Source organism: Manis javanica, chromosome 10 (genome assembly GCF_040802235.1).
Source record: "Manis javanica isolate MJ-LG chromosome 10, MJ_LKY, whole genome shotgun sequence".
NCBI classification, from domain to species: Eukaryota; Metazoa; Chordata; class Mammalia; order Pholidota; family Manidae; genus Manis; species Manis javanica.
Window position 1 is genome coordinate 16753284 of NC_133165.1, and position 27790 is coordinate 16781073.

Genomic DNA, 27790 nt, shown 5'->3' on the forward strand with positions numbered 1-27790 from the left:
TTGGGCTTGGTTATGACCCTTTATAGTAACTCTTTTTCTGGGATGACCTAGTTTAAAGGTTTGCATTTATTTTTTAGATTAATTTGTTTACATTTTAGGATCCAGATTATTTTATCAATATTGTAATTAAGCATTTTGAAGTGTCACAGAATTTTATTGTATAAAATATAAGTCTAAAATCATCATTAAAACATAGTATAGAAGCCTAAAATTATGGTGAAGACTTCTGACATCGTAGCCAGTTTATTCATATTCCTGTCCCGTTAGCTCAGTAAGATGCCAGTTTATTTGCATATTATTGCTTGACCCTGATATCATGGCCAATTAATTTATATATCCCTTTCTAATTGGCTCAAATACATTTTTGCCACATTATTTGTTGGCCCAGATCCCAGACTAGTGAGTGGCTTTTAGCTCAAATCAATTGAATTTGGAGTGGGTTTGTCATGCATTCAGTGCCAGTGGAAGGACAGGTAACAGTGGTGGTCATGAATTCATAAGGGAACCATCTACTACTTTTGTCTCCTTTTTCAGTAGAAGAGACTGAAGATGAAAAACCAAAACCTTAGGCATGTGGACAAGATATTTTTCAGGAAAGAGGATCTGGGCTGATGAAAGAAACAGAACCTCTTTATTTAAGGAAATGCCAATCTGTAAGGCAAAGGATATATTTTATGTCACTGAGAAAAACAAAATCTAATTTGGAATTTGGCTAACCTGGACATCAGCTAAAACTAAGATGTAGGATTTAAGCCTCTAAAGTATGGTCTTCTTTTATTTTTAAATTGTGATATAATTACATATAACATTGCATTAGTTTAAGGTATGCAGTGTGTTGATTTGATCCATTTATATGTTGCACTATGATTTCCATCCTAGCTTCAACTATCACTATAAAATGTAGTTTTCAGATTTAAGATGTGTAGGAATACCAAGGGGGGAGGGGGTTGTTTAAAATGCAAGTACCAGCTTCCCAGCCTAGATACTCAGGTTTAGCTTAGCCCAAGGTAATCCTGAAATCTGCAGTCTTAACACATACCCTGGGTGAGTGTCCCGTAGGTAGAATATCACATCTTGATGAATATTGCCTGAAGGATCTGCCTCTGCTCAGCCATGGCTGCCTGTGGAATCTAGTGCTTCCCTAGAGCTGGGAAAGTTCTTCCCTAGATGACTTCCATATTCAAATAGGCTCTATTTTCTAAATTACATTTCTAGGACAGTAGAAATGAGACAACAAACCCAGGTACAATTCTTAAAAATATGTCTTATAGAAAGGATGGAACGTGTCGTGGAGAGGGTGGGCTGGGGGCAGGCGAAGTCCTCACTGGCTTAGGAGTCAGCTGCTCGGCTGCACGCTGACAACGTGCCTACAGAAAGGGAGACCCCTTCACCAGCAGGAACCCCCTTTCTTCCCCCCATCATCTCCCTCAAGTAGTTCCTGCCATCTGCAAATTCCACTGCTTTTTCTTTTGGAGACTGACCTGCTCTGGGGGCCTCTCCTGTAGCTATTCGCTTTCCACAGGACAAACTCCACAGTCGTAAGACAGGACTGGGAAGGAAGTCCGCAGGAAGACCTGGGGTGGCGCTTGGGTTGGGAAGTGGGAGGGAGAAAGATGAGGAGGGAGACCACTTTCAGCCACATTTTTCTTCAACCAGCCCCAGGGCGCCCCCGATCTGCTCCCTCCTCTCTAGCTCTCCACCCGCAGCGGACGGGTGTGGGGGACACATCTGTCCTGCCTCCCAGCGCCCTCTTGCTCCCATGTTTGGCATGCTTTTGTTATTCTCTTCAGGGTGCAGGTGGGGGCGGGGCTGCAGACTTCGTACCCTGACTTATTTGCATGGTACAAACACTTAGAAGAATTTCAAAAGGACTATGTGCTAGCTTCAGGAGAAGAGACAAGTGGAATGGTCTTTGAGTCATTCTGCATTGGGTATCAGGACCTGGGCTCCAGTCGCAGCTATACCATCTATAGATCAGGTGACTGTAAATGGCAGCAATACAAAAGTAACCGCTAGTATTGAACACCTCCTTTACGTGGAGCAAGATGACTTACATACACTTGTCTGGTGTCTCTAAGCTTCTGTTTTGGAGTTTTGGAGAATACTACCTTCAGAAACTACCTCACAGGTCTGTCATGAGAAATGCATAAGAAGACCAACTTAGAAAAGGATTTTTAAACTATAAGGTGTTCTATAACTGTGTGATAAATGTGACTTCGTGACAGTTAAAAGTTTTCATTTTTCAGTTGAAAAATAGTATTTCTACCTTATATACCAAGGTTTAAAAGCTTATAATCATTTCCATTTTGCTGATCAGAAGTTTGGTCTTTCCTTCTTCAAACAGCTATATCCTTAAGTTAGAAAACCTTCAAAACTTTAATTAGTGATATAAAGCCCAAACTGAACTTACAGTCTTTACATTCCACCTTAAAGCTTTACTCAGAAGACTCAAATTTCTGGCATGACAACGTCTCCTGAAGAACAATCTTACAGCCTGCAAGATTCAAGATTCAATACAAATAGCTAGATTCGGAAACTCCTGGCATTGCTTCACAAATACCTGAGGATCAGCATGCGAAGCATGAAAGTGCGAGGATCTGCTGTGCATACATGACTAGTTCATTCAAGTTTGTCGCCATAAAGTAAGAGGAGTTGGCATTTGCATGGTTTGCTATTTGGGTATGTGATAGGGGTAAAATCTTTGTGCAATTCATTTTGGTTTAACACAGAAGGACAGAAAGAAATGGACTCTGCTGGTAAGTAGTAAGAAAAATTACTTTAAAAAGTTTCTAATTGTTCAACTTTTTTTTGTTGGTTAATTTCACACTTCGTTGTAATTCACTATTGGCTCTGTGCGAGACATGGGTCTGCACAGTTCCCAAAATGCTGATACCATTTTGATTGAATGAGCCAGACAATTCCATCAAGCCAACTTTCTTTTCTCATTGCATTAAGCAACTGGTTAAACTGGCCATCGGTAGCTTTCATAGTCTGCGTATTTGGCCCAAGATTTGATTAAGTTACTAATAGAAATAATTACAGTAATATATTAGTGAGCACCAAGGTGTGCCAGACCCTGTATTTTCATTTACTTCTTACAATAACCTTCTTATTCCCACTTCATAGATCATGTAACTGAGGCATAGAAAGCTAAATATAACTCGTCCAGTGACAAACTGCTAGTAGTGGCAGTGTGGGATTTAAACCCTGGCAAAATATCCCACTTTGGTTCTAATTAAGTAGCCATTTCCAGCCTTCCAGTTTGGCTTTTGAATTATCTGGAATGATCTCTTTATAGAATAATTTTGGTCCCCTTGGACATAGGTCAATTTATTTTCTGACAGACCATCAAAGTGCTTAAAGTTATTTTAATGGTAAGGAGGTTAAACAAATTTGAAATGCAAGACATATATTTTCAGGCCACAGCTCCTTTGTAAATAATGCATCATTCATTCCGCAGATACACTCAGGGCCCCCAGTCAGTGAGGGCATTGTGGGAGATAGAAATGCAGAGAACAGTCTGGTGAGAGAGAAGAGCGAGCTGTTAAGGGTGTAAACAAACTGGTAATGGCATTTTAAAAAGGGGAAGATTTGTTCCACTGGGAAGAATCAGAAAAGGCTTCGTGCAATCCTTCCGCCTAAAATGCCATCTCCCGCACAGTGTATTGGCTTCCTTTCCCACCTCTTCCAAGATTCTGCCGAAATGTTACCTACTCACGAGGCTTTCTCTGGCCACCCCATTTAACACTACTCTCCAGCATTCCTTATCCCACTTCCCTGCTTTGCTCTCTCTGAAGCACCTCCTGCCTGTCAGCACACTGTGTGTTTTTTGTATTCGTTGGCCTCCTATATCCCTGCATTAAAATGTAAGCTGCACGAGGGCAGGGTCTTCTGGCTGTTTCAGGACAATGCTTAACACAAAGTAGGCGATAATACGAATTTAATTAATGGATGGAGGAATAAGTCTTAAGCTGGGCCTGAAGAATGCATAGGATTTTGTTAGGCATTCTTGCAAGAAAGAGAATTCCAGGTGAAGAAAATGACCTAAGCTAAGAGTGGTGGCAACATATTATACAGCCTGCTGTTCCAAGAGCCGAGTGCTGGTTGATTTGGTTAAGATATAAAAGCATGGTAGGACATGGTCTGGAGGTATCTATGTTATATAGACTTCAATGATTTGAGTGAGTATGACTTAATTTCACAGGCAACAAGGAGCCCTTAAGATTGGGAGTTGTTAAGGATAGTCTTTATCCTTATTTAATAATTAAAAACATTCCAGGTTATTCAAATATAAGGGTGGGCCCAGGTTGTGTGGGTCCTGAAGCTAATATAATTTTAAACCCTGGCAAAACAGCTGGCTTTGGTTCCATTTAACTAGCTATTTCCAGCAACTGTAGTTTGGCATTGGAAAAGAACAGATCTGTACTAAATGAGATGACCTCTGGCCTCGCCCCATTCATGTCAGAGTGCTGAGCTGGTCAGTACAACAGTAGGTAGGAGCCATCTCCGAAGTGCCTCCTTCCCCGGGAGAGCCAGCAACGACGGCTCTACACCCGGGCATGACTACCAGCCAGGTAAGCATCTCCTGCTCTACCAGCTCCCCACCGCTAACGCTCAAAAATGCCTGTAGCCTCTCTGATGCCACAGAACAAGAAAAGGTGGGTGATGGAGAAGAGAGTGTCAAGAGTGATAAATCATGGTTGCAACACGTATCTATGACTGTGGGATCTCATTTCGAGGACTGTGGGGAGAAGATGGCACAAATGAGAGACCACTGATATTTTACTGGCTGAATCATAAGCTGCTTCTGGAGCTCTGTTGAAGGTATAAGACGAATTGGGAGGATGACTAGCGGAGGACTAGTTACAGGTGATGAGACGATTGGCATTGAGTTTGGAAAGGAGCATGTGAGAGAGGATAGAAAGGAACCATGTAATAATTTTGACTGTGAATCAAAGGAAAGGGAAAGGTCAAAGTTGTCTGAAGTCCTGTGTCAGAATACTAAGTGGTCATCTGAGAGTGAACTGTTCTTACAGCTAAAAATTTCTCTGCACATTAAATACTCTTGTTTTAGGTTTAAATATATGCATTTGTGTCATTACTGACATACAAATTATTACATTTTTGGCCAGTAGAAGCCTCTTCATGGTGGCTCCTAAGGCTTTGACATGACCCCAGAGTCTCTGATGGCTTCCATAGCTTCCTTGCTTTCTGGTCGTATGAGATGTTCTAGGCTTGTCTTACACCCTCTGTGCGTCACACCTGGGATCTACCATTTCTCAGTAAGCACCAGGTTCTCCTGTAAGCAACTCTTGGTCATATTTTCAAGCCAGATCAGGTGCTAGGGAGGCTCATTGCTACTGGGTCAATCTGTTCCTAGGTCTTCCCAGCAGACAGAGCCAGGAAAAGGGATATAGTACAGACACATACATACATATGTGCCTATGTTTTGCATCTTAGGCACATGAAATACTTCTTATGTTTTTAGATGAAACTGTGCTCATTGCTTTAAATGTGGCTATTAGGCAATGAACGCATTAAGTTTTTAAATGGAATCTTCATGACGTGAAAGAATTAACACAGCTTCCCCAGGTGACTTATTTATAAAGAGAAACTTAGGCACCAAGAGAATTTGGTTGACAAATTAGTTCAGTAAGTAGAAACTCGGCTTTAGCCTTTTTTTAGCTGTTATGCTTTAGAATATAAACTCACAATGCTGCATTAGGGTGACCTTTTAAAGACTGCAGTATTTTTTATTAGAAGAAGCACTGAATAGCTGGTATTGTTGGTTCTAATTCCACAGCCACAAACAATAACTGTAGTCTACTTATGGTGAGTTTACAGCATATCAAGAAAATCTTTCATACTTTAATGATTTACTAGACAATTAAAAATACAATCGATTTAATCACACAGAGAAGAAAATCTAAAAAATTATGTTTAACTGTGGAAATGGCAAGTCCTTGAATTGACTTGCTTTTGAGCAAGAGTACACTTAACTCACTTGTTTTTTTTCACACGAGGTTAGGTTACATAGAACTTTAAATCCAAATGTCTCCCCATTCCCAACATAAACTGTAGGAAAAAAATAATAATACTATGGGAATTTACCCTTAGATTTTGCAACAGATTTTATGCTCGCATATATTTCCAGTGCTGAATTTTGAATGAAACAGTACTGTTAAATACTATTTTAGGCCATCAAATACCTAATCAGCTTCAGATAAAACACTATTTTCATATCATGGGTGAATTTTGACCAAATAAAAAAACTCAATAAAATATTGGTCACAGGCACTGCCTTTTAGAAGAGAGGCAAAACTTCTCAGCTTTCAGTGTTAGAGAACTGACAACTGATACTTTGGCTGTGAAGCAGGAAAACAGATTTCATCTTCAATGCCAATTCCAAGGACTTGGGAGTGGCTTCCTGGGTCCCCGTTGGGATGAACTCTGAGACTACGTCCAGCCTCCATAAGACAAGGGGTAGGGATCGGCGGCGAGGGGGGAGTTCCAGCATGTGCGCTATGCATTTGGTATCCGTGATGAAACAGAATTTGAACAAAAACCACAATAAAGATCACAGCCTTACCAGATAAGCCGCCCACATCCATTTTCTTGAGGTTCTTTGCCTCCAGGATGACGACGGTCAGTTTGCCAGCAGTAGGTACGTAGCGAAGTGAGAAGCAGATGTCCCCCAGTTTCTCTTGCTGTGAAAACAATAAGGATGTATAAGTGACTTTCCAAATAAACAAGAATACAGATTGTATTCTTTCCCCAGGACAGGATTATCACCATTGGAGTTTGAAAACTCTCAAGTTCATCGGTGTTTATTCAATGGTCTTTCATTCACTAAGGTATCATCGAGAGTGGGTGTAAAAAAAATCTCTGTTTTTAAATAGCTCATCTATACTTTGACATTCATCAAAATCTATCCATAATTCAATGGTTCAGGAAATGAGACCAAGATGATTTTTTTAGACTCTGCTCTGAATAGCAAGGCAACACTCTTGGCAAAATATCATCATAACTATTTAATAAAAATAGCTTTGAAAAGAGTAAAACTTTTCTGGTGGAATCAACCTACCTAAATTTTGTCTTTTTATATATTTTAAATAGGAATATGTCGACTACTAGAGATATTTCGGGAAAAGACTTGTATTTATGTCCTACTACATTCTATTTATTGATGAGAAATTCTGAATTCTTGTAGCTAAAGGCAACAAAGTATGTTGTTGCACTTTCAGTTTTACTCATTTCAAATGAAGTCTAACTTTTTCCTTATTCTAATATTTGTAAAATCTAAGTGGCAGGTCGGAAAATTAAAATACATAGTAATACAAAACAAAGCTTCTCATAAGCTCCTCATGTTATTTCACTGGATTTTAGACCCAAAGAATATTCACCAATCCTGTACTTGGGCATTTCTGCACAGCTGATGTTTAAGATGATGGTGGATGTACAACTTCTACTCTTCCAGAAAGGACTCCTGCAGGTTCTCCCAGCTTGAGGGACACTCTTTAGGTTAGCTAATGAAGAACCATGGTGTTCAACATGAGTAGAATTCTTGCATTTGTACTTATAAACCTGGGAGAGAAGGTGAGCGGCCTCTCCTTAATTCTGGAGGTGCTAGCCTGCTTTCTGGCATAGGGAGTTAGGCATACGGCAAATTCAAGTTTACTTCTTAGTTCCCTTCCCAAAAAAGAGATGGAATTCTGATTCTAAAGAAGGTAATAGTTGTGTCAAACTTCCTGCGGATAGACTTTTAACAGATGAGTAAGGCACAGAACGCCATGTCCATATCCAGGGCCTCCCATGTTATTATACTCTTATAATGACTGCTTTGGCCTGATCGACAACTTCATGTAGGTGCTAAGTCAGCCAGAATCTCCAGTGTGGAAATAACTGCCTCGATGTAACTTAATACTTAAGGACATGTAATTCCTTTCTTTGGGTACTCATTATATCCATCTTGAAAAAAAAAGGAAAGGTTACCTACCTGTTCTAGGATTTATCTATAGGTGGGTAATAATATTCTGTGTTTGTGTGTGTGTGTGTGTGTGTGTATGAGAGAGAGAGAGAGACAGAAAGAGACAGAGAAACAGAGAGACAGAGAAATTGTGCCTCTTTCTGCTCAAGTAATGCTTTTACTGAAAACATCATGTCTGTTTGTAGCCCCGTTTCTTTTCATTCCTTGAGTCCTCACTGAGTCTTCCACATACATCTCTTATTTACTATGGACTCTTTTTTTTATCTTATTGTGCATATGTCTTAATTTCCTCACATGACTACAAACTTCCGGAAGACAAGGCCCTTGCCTGAATTATCACTTCCCACACATTTTCAAAAAGCAAATAAATGGAAATTTTAGATAACACCCCTGTTTTGAATTATCTAGGTCATGGTTCCCTTCCATTAGCATAGCTAACAGTTACTTCTTATATACTAAATTCCCCTGAAGTGCCTACTCACCCCTACAAAATAATTTACACATCAGGAGAACCTGGTGAAATAAATTACTTTCCATACTCTTTGAAAATACAGTATCACAGAAATTAGTGCCAAGTGTAGACAAGTTCCTCTGAATCTTTTAATAAGAGAAACAGAAACTGAACAAAATTGCTGCTCAAAAATGCTCATGAGGAGGAAGGGTCTTTTTGCAGGATTCTGTGCTTTACCACAATACCCTCCCTGGGGAACCCAGTTCTGTTGAGCAGAGTACTCTTCAGAGGAATGAGGTTACTCCAACTGTTCCCATTAGGCATTTGAGACATGACTGCTCTCTCTTAAATGACGCCTTTCTTTATGGCTCATAATCTAATTCCACAATTAAATTTACAGGCATCCCAATTGCTTTAAATAAAGAAACATCACAACTTAACTGTCTACTTTAGTATCTTGTTATTACTCAATCTTATACTATACAGGGAATTTAAGATTTTACATAGTATTTGGCTTCAGAAGAGAACAGCTGTGGAGTTTGAAAAATCATGCCTCAAGTAGGAGAAATATGCAAAGTTACCTGTAATGTTATAGCTATGTGATGGAGGGAGAAGGAGTGTTTGAAAGAAAAAATGACAATGGATATTTTGAGAAAAAGGGAACTATGTAAATGTGCTTATTTTAGCACCCTTTTCAGATGTACATTTCACTTATTAATTTAGGAATTTGAACATGTAAAATTTCATTTGTTCATAAAATTACCGTAATTGGTATGCTGAATTAAACATGTATTTTTTTATATTAATGAACTGAAGTTACTTTTCAATGTTTTAAAATCTTATTTCTTCTGAATCTGTAAGCCATTTGAAAACTAGTCACTGTTTATTCTGGAATTTGTGCCTTTATGGCCTCTAGCAAATAAAGAAAAACTCATTTTCTAGAAAAAGGGAAGGAAAATACCCAATTTATGTGAACTTTTGTCTTGTTAGTTACATTTTTCTGAGTTATAACCATCTGAAGTCTAAGTACATGTTTTTCTAATTCTTTTCAAGTCAGCTTTAGTAATTTTCTAAAAAGTTTGAGAGCTGAGGAAACTGTCTTCTATTACATGCTGGCTGAACCTTAATCAGTTGATTCAGGACGTTCCCAAATATGATCACCATGTGTTTTCACATGTCGTGGGTGATGTGGGAACCTGAAGTTCATGTGAAGCAAGGAGAGCAAGGATGTGCATGGTGGGGAGGCGCCAAAGCCATGTGGCACCAGGTGACACGTGCTAGGGTGAAAAAGTGCAAGGCCGGGGGTAGGTCGTGTGTGTGTGTGTGTGTGCGTGTGTGTGTGTGTGTGTGTGTGTGTGTGCACGTTTAGGAGTATGTGGGACTTTTTTAGATAGGATGGCCATAGAAAAACCCCCTACAGAGGTGACAGATGAGCAGGACACTGACTGATACTAATGCCAAGATAATCTTTGCAAGGTCCAAATTCATCGTCTTGACTTGTGAGAAGCTCTGCGCTCTGCCTCTGCCCTCCTGTCCAAGCCCTTTCCTTCCACTTTGCTATCTGCTGAAACTTCAGAATGTATTTTGAATCTGACATATCTCCCCACCTACAGGCGTTCACTCTAGTTCAGGCATGACAGGCAACCATCCTGATGTGTAAAACACTCCATTGGTTTTAGCGCTGAAGGTGCTGAGGAATCTGTCCTTCCCAGGCAGGCAGACCCTGACTCTTGGTCACCTCAGGTCCGTGTCATTATCCGGGCCTAGACTTCAGTCATAGCCTCCTTATAGCCTCTCTGCTTCCTCTCCTCCTTCTTTCTAGACTCTTTCTCACTTGAGAGGAAGAGTGATCCTTTTAAAATGGAAATCTGATCATGAGACAATCCTGCTTAAAACCCTTGAACATCTTCCCATTTCACATGGAACAATGATGTGCGCTCCTTGCATTTCCTCAGGTGGTTTGACCTCTCCGTCTCCTACTACTGTTCTCCTGATCTGACTTTCTATCCTCAAGACATGCCAGGACCAGTTCTACCTCAGGGCCTTTATCTTTGCTCTTTCTTCTGTCTGCCATGTCTTCCCTCCAGATATGATCATGGATTGTTCCATAAGTTTTTTCACCTTTCTGCTCATCGCCTTTTTAGAGAGTTTTTGGATGGCCATCCTACCTAAAGAAGTTCCATCCACTCCTGACACACACACACCCAACTGGTACTCTTCCCCTCCTTTTTTCATCCTGGTGTATATCACTTGAAGTTCTATTATGTTTGTGTAGATTTCCCCCTCTGCAATATCAGATCCACGAGAGAATGTTTTCCCCATTGCTGTGTCATCCAAGCCCTGGAATCCGGCTGGCACAGAGCAGAGCACCATATATGCCTGTCAAATGAATACATGCAGAGTCCCTACTACCAAGTACAGTCAGGTTGGTCTGCTCAGCATCTGCTCGGATTGCCTTGCCATGGTTTGGGTTCTTCAGGGGAGCAGTTCCGAGGTTTGTAGGTGGGAGAGGTACTGGGGCACGTCCTTTGGATCCGCACCTGCGGGAGGGGCAGACAGCAGGACTGGGCAGGAGGAGCTGGGCTGTGATGCAGCCCTGCCACAGGCCTCAGCTGACTTATGGGGAGTGGCTCAGAGGTGTCCTGAGGCTTGTGCTCCTGAATCTTCCAGCCATCGGACATAGGCTGCCCCCACATCTTGGGCCAGGGATCTCTGCGGCTGAGAGTGCCGCTGAGAACGAGGAACCCGCCGACACTCTAGGCAGCCAGGGGAGTAAGTGCCTGGCCGTGAAGGTGGTGCAAGATCAGGCAGTTCGTCAAACAGTTGCTGCCTCTCTGTGAGTTATATTCCTTTCCACTGTCGATTTTTGCTTACTTGGGAAATCCATCTGCAATGTGCCTTGTTCCTTGTGCCCAAATTATCCTAAACCATTAAGTCCTAGTCCAAGTTCCATATCTTCAATAAAGTACCTCTCTACTATTCTAGCCCACATAGATTTCTGCTTGTAATTGCTTTACAGCCAGTAGCTTGGTGCCTAGTGTTGATTTTCCCCCCATTTATTTCATATGAGTCCCCCTCACCCCAAACTCCAGAGGAACAGCGGTTGTTCTTTATATCCTACTCAATAAAGGCGCAGGTAAGGGCTTGCCTTTAATGACTCCTGGCTGATGATACTGAAATGAGAGCCTCCCTAGTCCTATGCTTTGTAAGCAGCATGGACACCAGTGCTCCACTGACCTAGGCTCCAGGCCAGTCGGTGAGTCAGCCAACGAGGACCATGAGGCCCCTTCTTAGTGTCTTGTGCTATAGATGTTGCCCTATTAGCCCTTGTATAAAACTAGAAATGAAAACATTTCTGGAAGTCTAGTTTTTATAAGATATTTCAAGACCTTCTAGAGTTGCAGCAGACGGAGGAGTGCTTTTGCTGGTATGATTATCTCACGAAGGGGTCCTATTACTATTAGGAATTTCAGCTTTATGTATAATTATTTTAGTCAATTGCCTTGATCACTAGGTAGAAACTGCCAGTTAGTGTTAGATAGTTCCAACTGTGAGATTCAGAGAAATTAGCTGCTCTTATGGAATACGGAACAGACAATCAGAAAGCACCTTTGTTCTGAGCAGCTTGATAATTCTTTCAGTTTTTCAAAAGCAGCCACTGAATAGAGCAGACACAAATTAATGATTTAATAGACAGCTACAGCAATACCTTTCCTTTTACAAAAATATAGCTATTAGAACAAAGGTCACATCCAAGGGATGAATAGAAAAGCTTGGTTTACAAATGAATGTTTATTCGGTGGATTCTATTGCACTGTTCATTTTATGTGTAAAGCCCCATTTTATGGGGTTCACTTTAGTGACCTTTGCAAATGGGTCTAAGTTCACAAACTTGTTGGAAATGCTGTCCTTTTGAATGAGTTTTAAAAAGGTATATGAAATACTTAATGCTGTGACATTTTGTAAGGTCATATTCTGTTTGTTAGGGTTTTTCCATGTGTTAAATTGACAATAGGGTCTCTGAATAGATGGTTTTTATCTGAGGATAGGAGTCTATTTAAAGGTGACAAAAAATGGCAGCCCAAGAATCTCTCAAAGCAAAAATTCAGATTATTTGCATTTTCTCCATTTGTAAAAATACTAAGACGTTCTTCTGTTCTAAGAGGGACAATGTCAGGTTTTTCATTTTAATAAGACAATGGGTGGCTTTAAATATATCCTTTGGGTGGTAGCAGCTTTCAAATTCATCTTATTCTCACAACTGCTCTCATACCTCTGGACCACCAGTCACATCGGTATTTCCTCTAATGGTCTGATGGCCACAGTTTGGACTGCTGACATGGATGTACTGAGGCTAAATGGACTGAATGTGGCCTAGGGTACAAGCATACAGTTAAGTTTCTCAGGTGAATGAGACAGTGTCTTGAATACCTATTTTGTGAGATACTACATAATCTATTAACTTTGTATTCACTTAATTATTCATTTATTTCTTCTTAAAATGTAGAGTGTTCCATAGATACTTCTGAGTTCCAGCCCAGGCTGCCTGGGTACTTTGATGCATAAGACGACTTTAAGAAGTGGAGAGACAGAGAATAACCATATGATGTTAACTGTGCCATATAGGCATCTCAAATGCTATGGGAGCAAAGAAGAGAAGGTTGAATCTTTCCAGGGTTTAGTAACAGAACTAAGGTGAAAAGGACTTTAATTGGAGATTTATACCCCCAATAGCCATTATTAATTTCTCCTACTACCCTAAATGCATGACCTTTGTAAAACTCATGTGCTTATCATTCAAATCATTTTAAGACAAGCCTTCTGGATTCCCCTTTAAACCAGTTCATGTGTATGGGAAGCTGGTGACATGTAAATGTCCAAAGTGCCAATACCAGAGCTGAAATGTGAAGGTTTTCAGAAAGAGTCTCTGAAGAAGAGAACAAGAATGTTCTAGACACAGGGGTGCCTGTGCAAAGGCCTGTACTGGTGTACACCACTAGGGCTCCATTGACAGAGTATCCAGTTTAATGAACTTAGTCTTCCATAACTTTAAAATAAATGTAATTTAATTGGACAGATGCCTACTTTATGACTTGGATTTTCAAGATTTCCTCATAATCTATTTCTATTTTGATGGAGATACACTCATAGTTCTATTAGAGATAATTAACAATGGAAAAATGGATATTCTGATGTGATCAAAAGAAGAATGATGAAAACAGAAACTCAAAATGCCTAGTAAACATAAGTAACAGCAAAGTACATGATACAGGGCTGGAAAGGCCCTGGACTGAGATGTGGGCATCAACTCACTATTTGTTCATTCAGCACATATTCGGTGGGGAGTTGCTACGTGCCAGGCACTGTTTCAGACACTGGGGCACAATCAAGCACACAAAAATCAGTGAACCAAAGAAACAGTAAAATATAAGGAAAAGTAAAGCCATTAAAGGAGTGGCTGGCACAGTAAGGGTACTGGGTGGATGTTTGCTATTGTAACAAAAGTCCTGTTTCAACCACCCTCTTCTCTAGATAGTACCACATCCCTGTGCTGCTTTTCAGATCTAAGCTTTTTGAATGAATTGACTACAATCACTGTCCCTATTCATTCATGTTCCACTGATTTGTCTCTCCATCATTTTATCGGCAGCTCCCGTGAGGGTTTCAGACAACACCCATGTCAGTAAGCTGGAAGTATTTTGCAGGTCTCCTCCACCTGACACCTCAGAGAGACGTGTTAGCTCCCATCTTTCCCTGGACTTTGAATACAATGCTCCCCTGATCTGTTTATCTGCCTCTCTCATTCTTGGTCTCCTTTCTCAAGGTTTAGTCCCAGCCCACTTCTTTTCTTCATAAACCAATACCATCGCAGTCTGTGGCTTTAGTGAGAATCTGGAAGTGATTCCCAAGTTTGTATCTTCAGTGTAGATCTCTTATCTGAGCTTAAAACTCAGATCCAACATTAGAGTATTTCACACACATCTTCTACACAAATGCCAAAAACTGAATTCATGATCTTTCTCACAGACCTGGTTCATCTTATTTCAGTAATTGGTACCAGTTTTCAAACCAGGAAACTGAGTATTGTGATTGACCGTTAACTTCTTTAGAGTCTTGATTTTATCAACTAGAAATCTCTCAAGTGTGTTCACTTATTTCCATCCCTATCCAACACATCTCTAATACCCTAGGGGTCTCTTAGTTGGTCTCCTTAATTGACTTCTGAAACACAGTGGGCAGAGTTACCTTTTAACAGATTGACTTACAATCCTCAGGTAGGTCTCCTGTCCCTCTTGGGGTAGACTCACATCTTTACCATCAGTTTTATAACATTCTTTAAGGTCTGATTTCTGCTTACAACTCAGCCTCCTCTCATGCCACGTTCCCCCCCTGTGCTCCAGCCACACCAGTGTTCTTCATACCATTAATTACGTCATCTTAACTGTGCTCTTGGGAGCCATCACAGAAAACTGTCCCTTTTGTTTGACACATTCTGTCTTCTTGTTACTCTCCCTTTTTCTTTTTACGCATCTTCCAGACCTCACCACAAAATTCATTTACTTGGAGAAACCTGTCCTAACTCACCAGACTAAAAAAGATACTTCTTATATATTCTTCAGTAGTTCCCTGTACTCCTCCTTTGAAATATTGATTAATCATGTATTATTATTACAGTGATCACATACAGCAATCATATATTGATTTGTGGAATTATTGGACTGTATCTCACTTCCATGAATTTGATCATGTTTACATAATGCCCTTTTATCTATATGCATAGTACCTGGCAAAGAGATGATTAGTACATATTTATTGAGCCATAGAATGAATACATGTTTACTGAATGCTCAACTCTGGCAAAGACTTCTGGCCGTTTGTCAAAATGTATCCAAAAGTATGATTAGTGATCCATTTCACGTTCTGTGGTTTGTAGAAAATGAGCAATGTTCAGTCTTAAATACTTTATTCAGTTTACCAAAGCCTTATTTTGCGTTTTCAGTATGTCAGGCATGTGCAAGGTACTGGGAACAAAGGATGATTAAAACTTGTTTTTCCTCTTAAGAAACTTAGTCCGTGCTGGGGAGAACAGGCATACAAACAGATGGGAAGTGCCGTTAGAGAAATGTGTTAGGGGGGGCTGCCATAGGGAAGGTAGAGAGAGGAATTTGTTGTGGTTAATTTCTTATGTGAATTCTGAGTGGAGGATAGGGGAATGTGAGCAGAACAGGGAATGGAAAATAAGTTCCAGAAATGTCCTTGTGAAAGATTCTTCCAGCTGGAGTGTGCTGTGGTGCCTGAAATTCTATCATTTATTCCCTGTTGCTAAAGCTTGAGATCTCTAGGAGGCCTTTACAAGAATATCGGAAATGCTGTTTTGCCCCCTAGTGGATAAAATGGCAATCCATCATAGTACTAAGATTCAGTTGATAATTTCTTGAGTTATGGAAGATCTTTCTCAGTGAGTGGGGATAGTGTGCCCCATAGCTTGGGACGCTGCTTCAGTTGGTGAGGCCATACGTGGGCATCTAGGTAAGTGATCAGCTGTATGAGGACATGTGAAGAGGAAGGGAAATAATGGAAAACACAGCAATTTGGGGAAGATGTCCTAAGACAAACCTTTGCCAAGGTGCTTTGTCCCTTTAATGTTCTCCCTCTCTTAATGACATGTCCTTGGTTTTTCTGGGTCAGGCCCAATTTTGAATATTTCGATTTTCTTGTCCTCAGGTGACTTTGAAGCCCTGGGAGAAAGTGGCCTCATCCAAATTGCTATTGGGATTTATGGGAACGGCGCGTTATCTTCTTTTAAAATGGATATGTAGATACCAAGTAATGTTGACATATGGGCAACGGTATTTCTAAAAACAAAATGCAAATTTGACTTATGCAGCTAAAGAGGAAGCACTTTAAAGAATGTGCCAGAAGGTGGGCCCTTATAATCCTGGAACACTCAGGAGAAGCTATGCCAGGCGATCCTTGTAAGGCCTTGTTTGGCAGTTTCCACCCTGAGAAGGGCCACCTCCAGTGGTGGAGACGGGCACGTGAGGGGGTCACACACAGGCTTACTAAGAGAGCAGCGGCAGGTTTTCACTGATCTTACTCAGCCATTGCAGACACTGGAGCCTGACCTTCTGTGGCCCTGCAGCCGCATTTACTGTTGCAGCCTAACTAGCTTGAGATGGGGATGCTGTGGGGAAACAGGGTCTTGACAGAAAGCTCAGAAGCCAGGGCATTGTTTTATCTAAGTGACAGTTTCTCTCTTTGGTTCTGGGATGACGGTGCCCAGGAGGAGATGGAAGGGCAATGCCACACGGACGTCACTGCTGGGAAAGGTCTTCCTTCTCAGGGAGGGCTGAGAAAAGGGGGGGAGGGGGAATGCCGAGCAGACCGGCCAGCTCACGGGGCACTCTCAGCAAGACCTTCCCACACCGAAACAGTTGAATGATCCTCACTGTGTCTTTCTATGAGGTTTTAATGAGGTCCGCCTGTGAGCCAAGGGAGGCTCAAAGTCAAGGGGAGGAGATCCGAGAAGAAGGCCATCAAAAGAGCATGGAATAGGCTCAGGCAGGTGGCACGGAGGCTGGACAGGGAGGAGGGCCATATGACCACGAGGGAAAGGCGCCGGGGGGGTTGCGGGGGGCTGGGCCCGGCCTCTCCTCCTCTGGCCTGCAGCCGATGGGAGCCCTGAAGAAGGAAAGAAGATGGGAAAAAAGCCACTGAATTGGGTTTGGGAGGCAAGGCAGTAGGAAAAAAATAGAGAAAGGAGTAGAGGGGAGAAAAGAAACTTGACGAGGTAAAGGAGAATAGGCCAGCTTGTCTATTTTATCTTTAAGACAAAACAAAGAGGGTGGATGGAAGGGAGATGATAAGGAAAATCAAACAACTCGGGCATGGTGAGGGGAGCGGTGGGAGGACTTTGGAAGAGCGTTTCTGCGTGGATTCACTTCACAAGGGATGATGAGATCGGCTGCCGGGCCAGGGGCGCCGTGGAGGGACCTGAGCATCAGTTCAGCTGGGAAGGACTCGGGAGACCTGCCTGCAGGAATTCAAATCCACAGAAATAAAGAGTGTGATGCGAACCTCAGATGACAGAGAGAATGGATGTGGTTTGTAGCCTGTGTTGGAAGCAAACGCAAGGGGCACGGTGGTGATCTCCCAGAGCAAAGTCAAGCTAAGGACGGTTAGTTCTCGTCAGGACTGGAACAGGGAATATAGGTCACAGGGCAATTTCATTGGAAAAAAAATACTGTGATACCCTGAAGTTCCTAGAATAGCAGCAGAGAGGTTTGGCATTAGGATAGGGAAACACAGAAGTGTGAAATAGAAGGCACTTGAGAGGCACCTGGGCCCTCTACCTTCCAGCTGCTTTTAATCCAGAAGAGTTGCTTTCTGGCATTGTCATTGTTACATATTATTTACAGCTCTTTTAAAATGGATTTGAAGGTGCAGCAGAAATGTAGACACACTAGGTAGGAAGATGGAGAGTGTGGACAATGCGGGTGAGGACGGCTCTTGCAGAGGAAAGGCAGGCTGCGACCGGAGGCCTCTCTGTCTCAAGTCCCCAGAGGAGTAAGGGAAGGACTGGGATACAGGAGATGCCCCCAAGGAGCCCAATGCGAGGACAGGCCAAAAAATGAAAAAAAAAAAAAGGCTAAAGTAAACAGTTTCCTATAAATGAGATCCAGGTTTCTCGAATAAAAAATACAAGAGCATCTAGGGCAAGAGGAAAGATTGGGTCACAGAAAGAAAGCAGATAGTCAATTATATCTCACTAAAACTAGGGAAAATAAGAGGCCGATTTAATGGGAGTTGGAGGCTTGTGGAAACCCCACCAGGTGCAAAGCAAGCACTGTGGGTGGCAGGATGATTAATATGCAAGAGAGTCAAGGTTTAGAAGCAGAAAGAAATTTTACAGCAAAATGAAGATACTTCATAATACAGTACAATGGAAGCTTACCCCCCCTTGATGGGATTGGCTTGGGGGTTCTTGATACTCACAAGTAGGGGAGGAAACAGACAGCAGGGGAATGGGGTTGCTGGAAAGGGAAATGTGGGTTTGATGTGTGCATGCGAATGTGTCATGGGAAAGAGAAAAAGATCAGCTTCGGGGATGTTTCTGGCTGTGCTGACCTTAACTGAGCAAGTAGGATTAAGACTGTGGAAAGGGGAGGATCCAGGGGAAACACAACTGCCCTTCTGACAGGCTCGTGGAAAGGGCCGTTCTCACTTCAAAAGAGTTTTGAAAATTCAAAGGGCCACCTATGAAGATAACACCAGAGTATTGGATAAAGGCCATGGATATAAAAAGGAAAATCATAACAGTATTACCCAAATCCAAAAAGATATCAAAGGTGAGGTATACTTCCACAGCAGAAATGTTACTGCATGAATGCAATTTCATTTGGGGTTTGCAAGTTAATAGAACAAAGAGAACAACTCCGTGCACGTTCTCGATTGCATCATGTTCTATTGCGCCTCTGATCTGCAAACATTCTGCTTGCTTCACCTGATATCACCTCCCTCTTTTTGTGTTTCTACTGGACTCCTACATATTTCTCAACTGTTACCGCTTTGTGGAGGCTTTCCCCAATCACTCTCCAGAGAGTTTGACCCTTCCTCGCTTCTTGTGTTTCCCGGACACCTTTTCAACTCTCACTATAGCACTTGTAATGTTACACTCCAGATGTCCCTTCACCCATCTGCCTCTTTCATTTATAGGGTGTTTTAATCAGTGTTGCCTAACACAGTGTCTGCCATGTGGCTGAAGGTCAATGTAAAGTTGCAGGTCAACAGAGATTGTGTCTTATTGTAAGGAAGGCATAGAACAGAGAAAAATGGCAATTCTTAATTTTTGTGCTAGAATGAAAGTTTGAAACTGGTGAAGACTATAAGGAAAAAAGTGAAAAGCTGTATTATATGCACTGGTGATGTTAAAAAAATAGAACTATGTCTAGCACATAGCTGATAATACATTTTCTTTAAACTATCACTTGGATTTCTTATTAAAAGCAAAGAAAAAAAATGGAAGTAGAATTTTGGAGATCAAGCTTTGAGAGAGTAGGCAATGTGTAAAAATCATCGGGAGACTAACTAGACAGGAAAAAAATGTTAAAAGAAGCAAAAGAAAGCAGTTGCAGTTTGGGAGGACAGAATAGGCTGTAAAAGCAATATATGAATAACACTGGGAATTGGGCTACTTAGATGAGTGGAGAGAAATTGTGACTAAATTTATAAATAATAAAGCGGCTATCTTTTAAAATAACTGATTAGAATAAAATGAAGTCAAAGATACAAAAGTTTTGAAATATTAAGCCTGTCTGTAAATGAAAGGTATTAATATTATTTTTCTTGCTACTTTAGTATCAGTAGAATGATCAGTTTTGAAGTTTCCCTTACTTTTTTTTTTTAAACATCAAGTGACTAGATCTTATAAAGATGCAAAAGAATTCTCTAATTTAGATTTAGAAAAGGCTGGATCTTGTAAAGATGCAAAAGATGCCTCATTACTTGATGACATAATAGCGGAGGTGGAATATTTGAATTTCTGAATAGATATAAAACCCAATTAGAAATAAGGCCATTTCAGTCATTTCTAGGAGAATTACAACCCTCTGTGGATGGAAGGCTATGAGAATTGTTAGAATTTTTGAGATGAAGAAAGCACAGTCCATTTTTTGTGCTACAAGCAAGTTACATCTACTGGGTAGCTTCACAGTGTCACTGAAAACAATGTGATCAGTGACTGTGGGTAATAGAATCAGAATCTTTCTCATGCACAGTCCATTCAGTTTCCAGATATAGATGAGACTATATGGAACAGCAATTATAGGCATATAAATTAGGAATTTGAATTTCGACGTTCATTCTGACTGTATAACTGACTCGAAGCAACGTGAAGAAATTCACTTAGCTTACCTCTTTCAGAAAATAGGTTAAAGTGAACCAATTCAAAGGTGATAAGTGAACACCCAGCAACATCTACATTAATCTTAGTGTCTTAGGGAAGCTGATCCGTCTGCCTACTACTTCTTCCTCAGAATCTTTGACTTTTATCTTTTCGATGGTGATCTTTTGTTCTCATTCATTTCTGCTTAAAGGTTATGCAACTAATTAGTGTATTTTTCATGTAGGCCTTAAATGCACTGCGTGTTGTGGCAGAGTTACAGAGGAAGTCAAGATTATCTCTAAGTATATTTGGAATTCAATTTGCCAAGATTTCACAAATTGTTCCTTTTACAGAAACAATTTCGTTTGCATCTGGTTTGCCTAGGGGAAAAATTCACTGGTGTTCGTTGTTAAGAAAATCAGAATGTCATTAGGGAATTCACTGGTTCCTTGCATGGAAATGTGGATGTCACTAAATCTCACAGTGCAAAAATATAGTTTATCTGCAAATGAGAATGATGTGAATTTGAATGAGAGCCACTCTCTTCAGACAAAGCAAGCAGATAGGTGCATCTTATTTGCTTCATTTTGCATGTTCTCAGCTGACAACTGGAGAGACCTGCTGAGATGTCAGGGATTTTTTTAGTTATGTAAAGTGCATCATGGATTTTTATGAGAAATGACTGCTAAAATAATTTTTTTAAAAGCATGTGTTATGCAATTCGAACTCAAGGCATTTTAAACTAGGGTAATTTTCCTCTATATTTGTAATGCTGTTCTGGCTTTCAACTTTTGAGCAGCATATTTTTATAGAAGAAATTTAGTTTCTAGACAATGTAAATGAGAAAACTGACCCATCCATTTCTGGTCAATTTCACCAGATGACTTTTATAATTTTAGTAGGCTTTTGTTTTCATCAATGATTTTATTATGTGGCATCCTATTAATGGAAATCAGTACTAACTTTTTTAAAAAGAGAACTTTTCACATGTGAAATCCCATAAAAGCATGTTTACAACACTGTACCTTAAAGGGGTTTGCAGATTTCCACAGAAATCTGCCTCAGAAAAGTAGTAACCGTTGTTACTGAATACATTCTGCAAAGGGACAAATTAAGAGCCTGAGTTAATTTTAATTTATATTGCTTTGAAATGCATATTAATTCTTGACAAATACATTTTTGAAAAAGAATGACATAAATTGCAAGAAATCACCACCCAAATTTCAGATGAGCCCCAAAACTCTTTCCACTAGGAAAAAAAAATATGTCAACTCTAAGGGGCAGCATTTTGAATTTGAAGCTGTAAAGAATATGTATAAAAACTGTGTTGTCTGAAAAAACAGAGTTTGGACTTTGGGCAGAGTCCTTGAATATTTGAAAACACTTGGCTGAAGCAGATGAATCATAGATACGTGTGACTATTTTTGTGAGATGCTCATGGGGAAAAAAAATCACAGAAAATGTGTAATATTGTAAAAGGTTGCTTCCAAATTCATCTGGAGTGAATTAAAGGTAGAAAAAAATGAGCCAATAATGTCACTTATGGGGGAGAATGGCACAGAGTTAGGTTGGAAATCTTTCTGAAAGAATTTGTTTCTATTATAAATTAGAATACTACTCAAGTGTGCATGAGGGTAAAATTGAACAGCTTATAGAAGTAAGTTGATTCAGTTTTTCCCAGGATCATTGAGAAAGTTTCCTATGCTTACAGATAAGTTACATCCAGAAAGGAAAAGGAACTGCAGGTTAAGTCTATGTTCCTAAAAAAAGTTAGGTTCTCAAAAATAATTTTAGAGACAGTGCCATGGTTAAGATAGCAATTAGATTACTGACTTCAAATCTTGGCTTATCACTTAATAGCTGTGTGATATGGGAATATTCTTAACCTTTGTAGGACTCTGTATGCTCATTGGTAAAATGAAAATGATAATAAAAAGCCTAAACCAAAGAACTGTTGTGAGGATTAAAGAGATGATAGAGGTGAAGTGTCTACAGCAGAACCTGGCACATGATAAATGCTCAGTAAATGCTAGTTGTTGATACAAGGCTATCATCTATGGATCAACTTCTGTGGGATGGTTGCTTAGTATACTTTATGTATCTCTGAAGCCATAAAATACAGGTTATCATTATCTCCATTTCAGAAATGGACAAATGGAGGCTCAGCCCTGCAGAATAACTTTCTTAAGGTAATATGATTATTAAAACCCAGAACCCTGCCAAGATATGGAAGCAACCTAAATGTCCATCAGTAGATGAATGGATAAAGAAGATGTGGTACATATACACAATGGAATATTACTCAGCCATAAGAAAAAAAACAGATCCTACTATTTGCAACAACATGGATGGAGCTGGAGGGTATTATGCTCAGTGAAATAAGCCAGGTGGAGAAAGATAAGTACCAAATGATTTCACTCATCTGTGGAGTATAAGAACAAGGCAAAACTGAAGAAACAAAACAGCAGCAGAATCACAGAACCCAAGAATGGACTAACAGTTACCAAAGGGAAAGGGACTGGGGAGGTTGGGTGGGAAGGGAAGGATAAGGGGGGGAAAAGAAAGGGGGCATTACGATTAGCATGTATAGTGTGAGGGAGGGCACAGGGAGGGCTGTGCACCACAGAGAAGACAAGTAGTGATTCTACAGCATCTTACTATGCTGATGGACAGTGACTGTGAAGGGGTATGTGGGGGGGACTTGGTGAAGGGGAGGGGAACCTAGTAAACATATGTTCTTCATGTAATTGTAGATTAATGAGACCAAAAAAAAACCTAGAACCCAGCTTTGGTAAGCACCAAAGCCCTAGCTCTTTTTGTTGTGGTGGTGGTGGTAAAACTCCTGAAATTTAAATTTTCTTTTTACATTGGGTCATTATTCAATAGTATTTAACAGTCTGCCAGTAAGGTACTGTTAGTGCAAGGTGCCGAACTGGAGAAAAAAAATCACATAGCAGGATTTCCCTGGTGTTAAGTGTTCACAGCCTGATTTTTCATCTCTGCTATTATGCATCATCTGTTAAGCAATTCGTAATTGCTTTCATGTCTTCCCGAATGCACAGGAATCAGCAGGCTGCAGTTCCTGAATGACCATCTCAAGGTCTTCCACAGATATCTGCAGACTGTTGAGATGAGCGCACTGCTCAGAGGCGCAGAAGCATGTCCAAACACAAATGCCTCGATTTTCCTTTGTGCTCCTGAGGTTGCCCGAGTGAAATACATTGACGAAAAGGAGATGTATTACATTGCCTTGAATCATAAGGGATAATAACATTTATTCCTCTCTCCTCATAGAGATTTAGTGAGGTCAAATGAAAAACAGAAGTAGAGCTTTCTACAAAAGAAGGGATAAATAAATGCAAGAAAGGGATTATTTTAAACAGTGAATTAGGAAGATATAAAAGCAAGCCACCTTCTGTAAGCAAGTGCTAAGGGCTATGTTCTCTGTTCTCAGGTGGTCAGAGCTCAATGGATACAGTGTAGAGACTGTGGGACTGGAGCACCTGGTGGGCTATGCATAGCAGAGGTTTCCAGTTAAAGTCTAAAGTCAGCCCTAGAGTTGAAACCCTGGTTTGCCTCATCCAAACTAGTGGACCTTGGGCAGATTGTTGTGTCTCCCTACACTGCAGTTTCCTACTGTATAAAATGGGGATAATGATAATACTGATCTCAACTAGTTGCTGTGAGGATTCAATGAGATGAGATATAAAGTGGTTAGAACATGGTGCCTAGAACATGGTGAGTACGCAATGCATGCTGGTTATTTTATTCTAAATATAGTAGCATTTCTATGCAAAAACAATTAAGAATTCTTTTTTTTTTACAAAATACTATTTTACTCCCTGAGTGTTCCCTACTCAGCTAATGCCCGGAGCAGCAGCTGGCACATAACAGACACTCATATTTTCGTTGCATTAACTGAGGAAGGGTGATGCCATGTGAGTGTTTGGACAGACCAGTCACTCTGTGAGCCCTCTTACTAGGCTCTTCTTGGACACTCAGAAAAGCACATGGGCAGCCAGGAGCGGCCCTGGTAAGATGTCTACGTGGAGATGGATATCTCACCTGCCATAAGTTCTCCTTCTGTGGGGGAGGCTCAGGTCTCCTCACACAGTGAGGCTCTCAGAATTGAAGTTCACAGTATCCTACACTTGGGTAAAACAGAGATTGGATTTTGTCCCTCCTCGATCCCTCAGTGGCCCTGGGCTTGGATCTGCACAGGAAGGAGCAGGTGGCTGTGGTGGTTTATTAAGCCTGGCTGCCACCAGGGCTGGGTTGGAATGGAAATCAGGCAGTTCAGGAAGAAGCCTAAGCTGCAGAATGAAGGCCATTTCTGTTCACCTTCATTTTTCCTTTGGAGTCACTTTTCCTTTGGAGGTATTTTGGAAGAAAGTATATGGCTTTTCTTTACTTGTGAGCGGTTTAGAAAAATAATAGACTGGTAAGGAAACAATGGAATCAACACTATGAGTTGATTGTGGGGCCAGTGCTATTGAGAAGGACAATAAGACAGGAAAACCGTTTAAGTGAAACAGGTGCGGTGGTGAAGACAAAGGTGTAAATATGGTTTTAATTGAAAATGAGATGTTTTAATCAAGATGCCCAAAATAGAATTCTTGTTTTTCCTTAAAATTAGTGCATCCTTTTATAATTCCATTTATTGCCCCAGTTGCTTGCTTCTCAGTCCACCAAGCTAGAGTTGGAATTATTTTAAATGATTCTTCCCTTTATCCCTCTATCCAATCTACAACAAAGTTTTGCAAACCTATTTTTTTTTTAAATTTCAAATTTGAGTTCTTACTTCCACTGTCATATAGTTCCATATACTCGCAACAACCTCCCAACAAAGGCTGGAGCGTCCGTTTATCTACGTACTGCCAAAGGACTAGCTTTCTAACCACATAACTGATACAGCCACGGGCAGCTGTAATACCCCTTTGGCTTGCAGCTATGAGAATAAAATGTTAGCTCACATTCAAAGCCCTGAATTTTACCCTCATTCATTTTTCTGGCTTACCTCCCCCCACTCATTTTCCTCTCACACGTACGAGTTCCTACCAGATCCCGACATCTTGTTCTCCAAATGTCCCTGATGCTCACCCTCCTTTCTCTGCTTGTAAGTCTTTATTATCGACCTGTTGAATTCCTAATCATCCTAAAGTTCACATTCTTAGCATCCCTTTTGAACTTCCCACCTCCAGCTCCAGCCACATCATCCCTTCCTCATTACCTATGAATTCCTTGAGTGGGGAACAATGTCTAACTCACGTTTCTATCATCAGGACCCAATATAGAATGATCTGTGGATACGTGTTTGCTGAATTGAATCATCAGATTAATGAAACATATTCCACAAAGGAGCCATTTCCTTTGCTGGTGTGTTTTAATTTGACATAGTTAAACAGAGGAGGTATGGAATGTATAGTTCCTTACACAGGCAATGGTTTGATTGCTGGAAAGAAAAAGGGCAAGGGTTTTTGTGGTTTGTGTCCCCTGGAGCACAGGCTTTGGAGTCAGATTGATCTGAGTAAAAATACAGACTCTGTAGCTTAACAGTCAGAGGGGTCTGGGGCTCTGTCTACTATTTGCTTGTAAAATGAGTATAACAATACTTCCATATCATGTAGAATGGCGGTGGATATTAAAAATATGTATAGACCACAATAGTATGCTCTTAATTTTGTTAAAATAGAAGAACTTGTATGTAAAAGTTTAAAAATTGGGTGGTATATCAATAGTATCCCTGAACAGACAGAAAAAAAAAAAGTGCTAGCAGATATACAGAAGAAATGTAGGGGCTTATTACTGTAGGATATAGCCTAAATTGTCAAGCTTAGAGGATGAAGATGATCAAGATGGCCTCCTTAAACTATTATATAGCTCCTGTCTAGATAATACATGATGCATAGAATGTGTGATGCAATATATATGTATAATATATAATGTATAATATAATGCTATAGTAATTCCATATAATATGAAGTATTATATAGTTACTATTAATAGTGACCACTTTAATAGGGAAATTTTCATTTCCTCATAATTTGATTAGGGTTGCAACAGTTGAAATATTAGAGCTCAAATGGAAAAAGACAAGATATTTCACCATCTACTTTGTTCATCTGATCCATGAGTCATCTTAAGACATTTTCTTTCTGGGTTCAACATGTATCTTTGAACTGTTTACAGACAGCATATTTATCTGCACCATTGGCAGGGTGTGTGTGTGTATGGGAATCTGAAGAAGTCTCTGAACTAAACACAACCATTAGGACTTTAAAAATGCCACTTGACGTTCATCCACTTAAAAGCTAGTACCAATCAGTTGCCTCTTGCAGGCAGAGAAAAAGTATCTGTGGGTTGAAGACACTTGAAATCAGAGATTTGCACGGCAAAGCTCTTTCATTTCCAAACAAGGAGCCAGGATGTCAAACATGGCTAGTTTCTCTAAAGACAAAATCTCCCTTCAGGATTTTTTTAAAGGGAAAAATGAACTAAAACACCCCCACCCACTGCTGCATATGCTGGAATAATATCCCACACCTCTCCCCCTGGCCCCCGGACGCTCGCGCCGGCTGCCCACTCCGGTGAGCTCATCGCATCCTGCCTTCCCGCTTGCCTCTCTCTCAGCTCCTGTCTGATCATATTTCGAAATGTCATTCATGTTTACGCAGGCCAGTGCGCAAAACAAAATTAATTTAATTCACAACGACACGTTAATATTATTACTTTTGACACCATGGAAAACTTATTAACTATAGCTTGTCACAGGCCTTTCAGCCCAGCTACAGCATTAGCTGTAAAATTAATATGATCTAAAGGTTTTCTAGATTGCCAGACATTGTAAAAAGTCAAAGTAGTTGAGTTCTTCAATAATTTTACTAAAACTAACTGTCTATGAGTGGCAAGAAAACCTCTGTCCCATTTTTTGGACTATGATATGAGAAAATATTTTATGGCACATGATTCAAGTCTCAGGTATGAAGACCAATAAATGTGGTCCTTGTATTTTTAAAGCGGTAGTAGGAAATTTAAGCAACACAATTAATTAGTTATTGTGTAAATTGTACCAGCCCAACAGTGTAGAAGGAAGCAAAAAAGGAAAGGAAGCTAGTGCATGCTCACTAGTGCTGGGTGTGTTCCACTTACTGCATATCATTATAATAGCTTGCTGCAAAACAGAAGGAACAAAACAGCAACAGACTCATAGACACCAGAGAAGGGGGAGGGGAAGGAGGATAAAGGGCCACAAGAATTCACAATCAGAATATAAGTTGGTCACAGGGACGGCAGCAGAGAAGGGGGAGGGGAAGGAGGATAAAGGGCCATAAGAATTCACAATCAGAATATAAGTTGGTCACAGGGACGGCAGCATGGCACGGAGAATACAGTTCATGATTCTGCAACATCTTACCATGTTGACAGATATAGTGCCCCCACTAGACAGGTGTAGGATTTAATAAAATGG

At 40.5% G+C, this 27790-nt stretch overlaps 1 protein-coding gene across 3 annotated transcripts in view; it reads right to left on the bottom strand.

The window, feature by feature from the left end:
* SYT1 (synaptotagmin 1) overlaps positions 1–27790 on the bottom strand; it is a 509637-nt gene that overhangs the window by 87296 nt on the left and 394551 nt on the right. For all 3 annotated transcript variants that reach the window (XM_073214823.1, XM_073214822.1, XM_073214821.1), the window contains one exon: positions 6590–6707. In XM_073214823.1, the coding sequence (XP_073070924.1) occupies positions 6590–6707 (118 nt within the window). The remainder of the gene's footprint in view (positions 1–6589; positions 6708–27790) is intronic.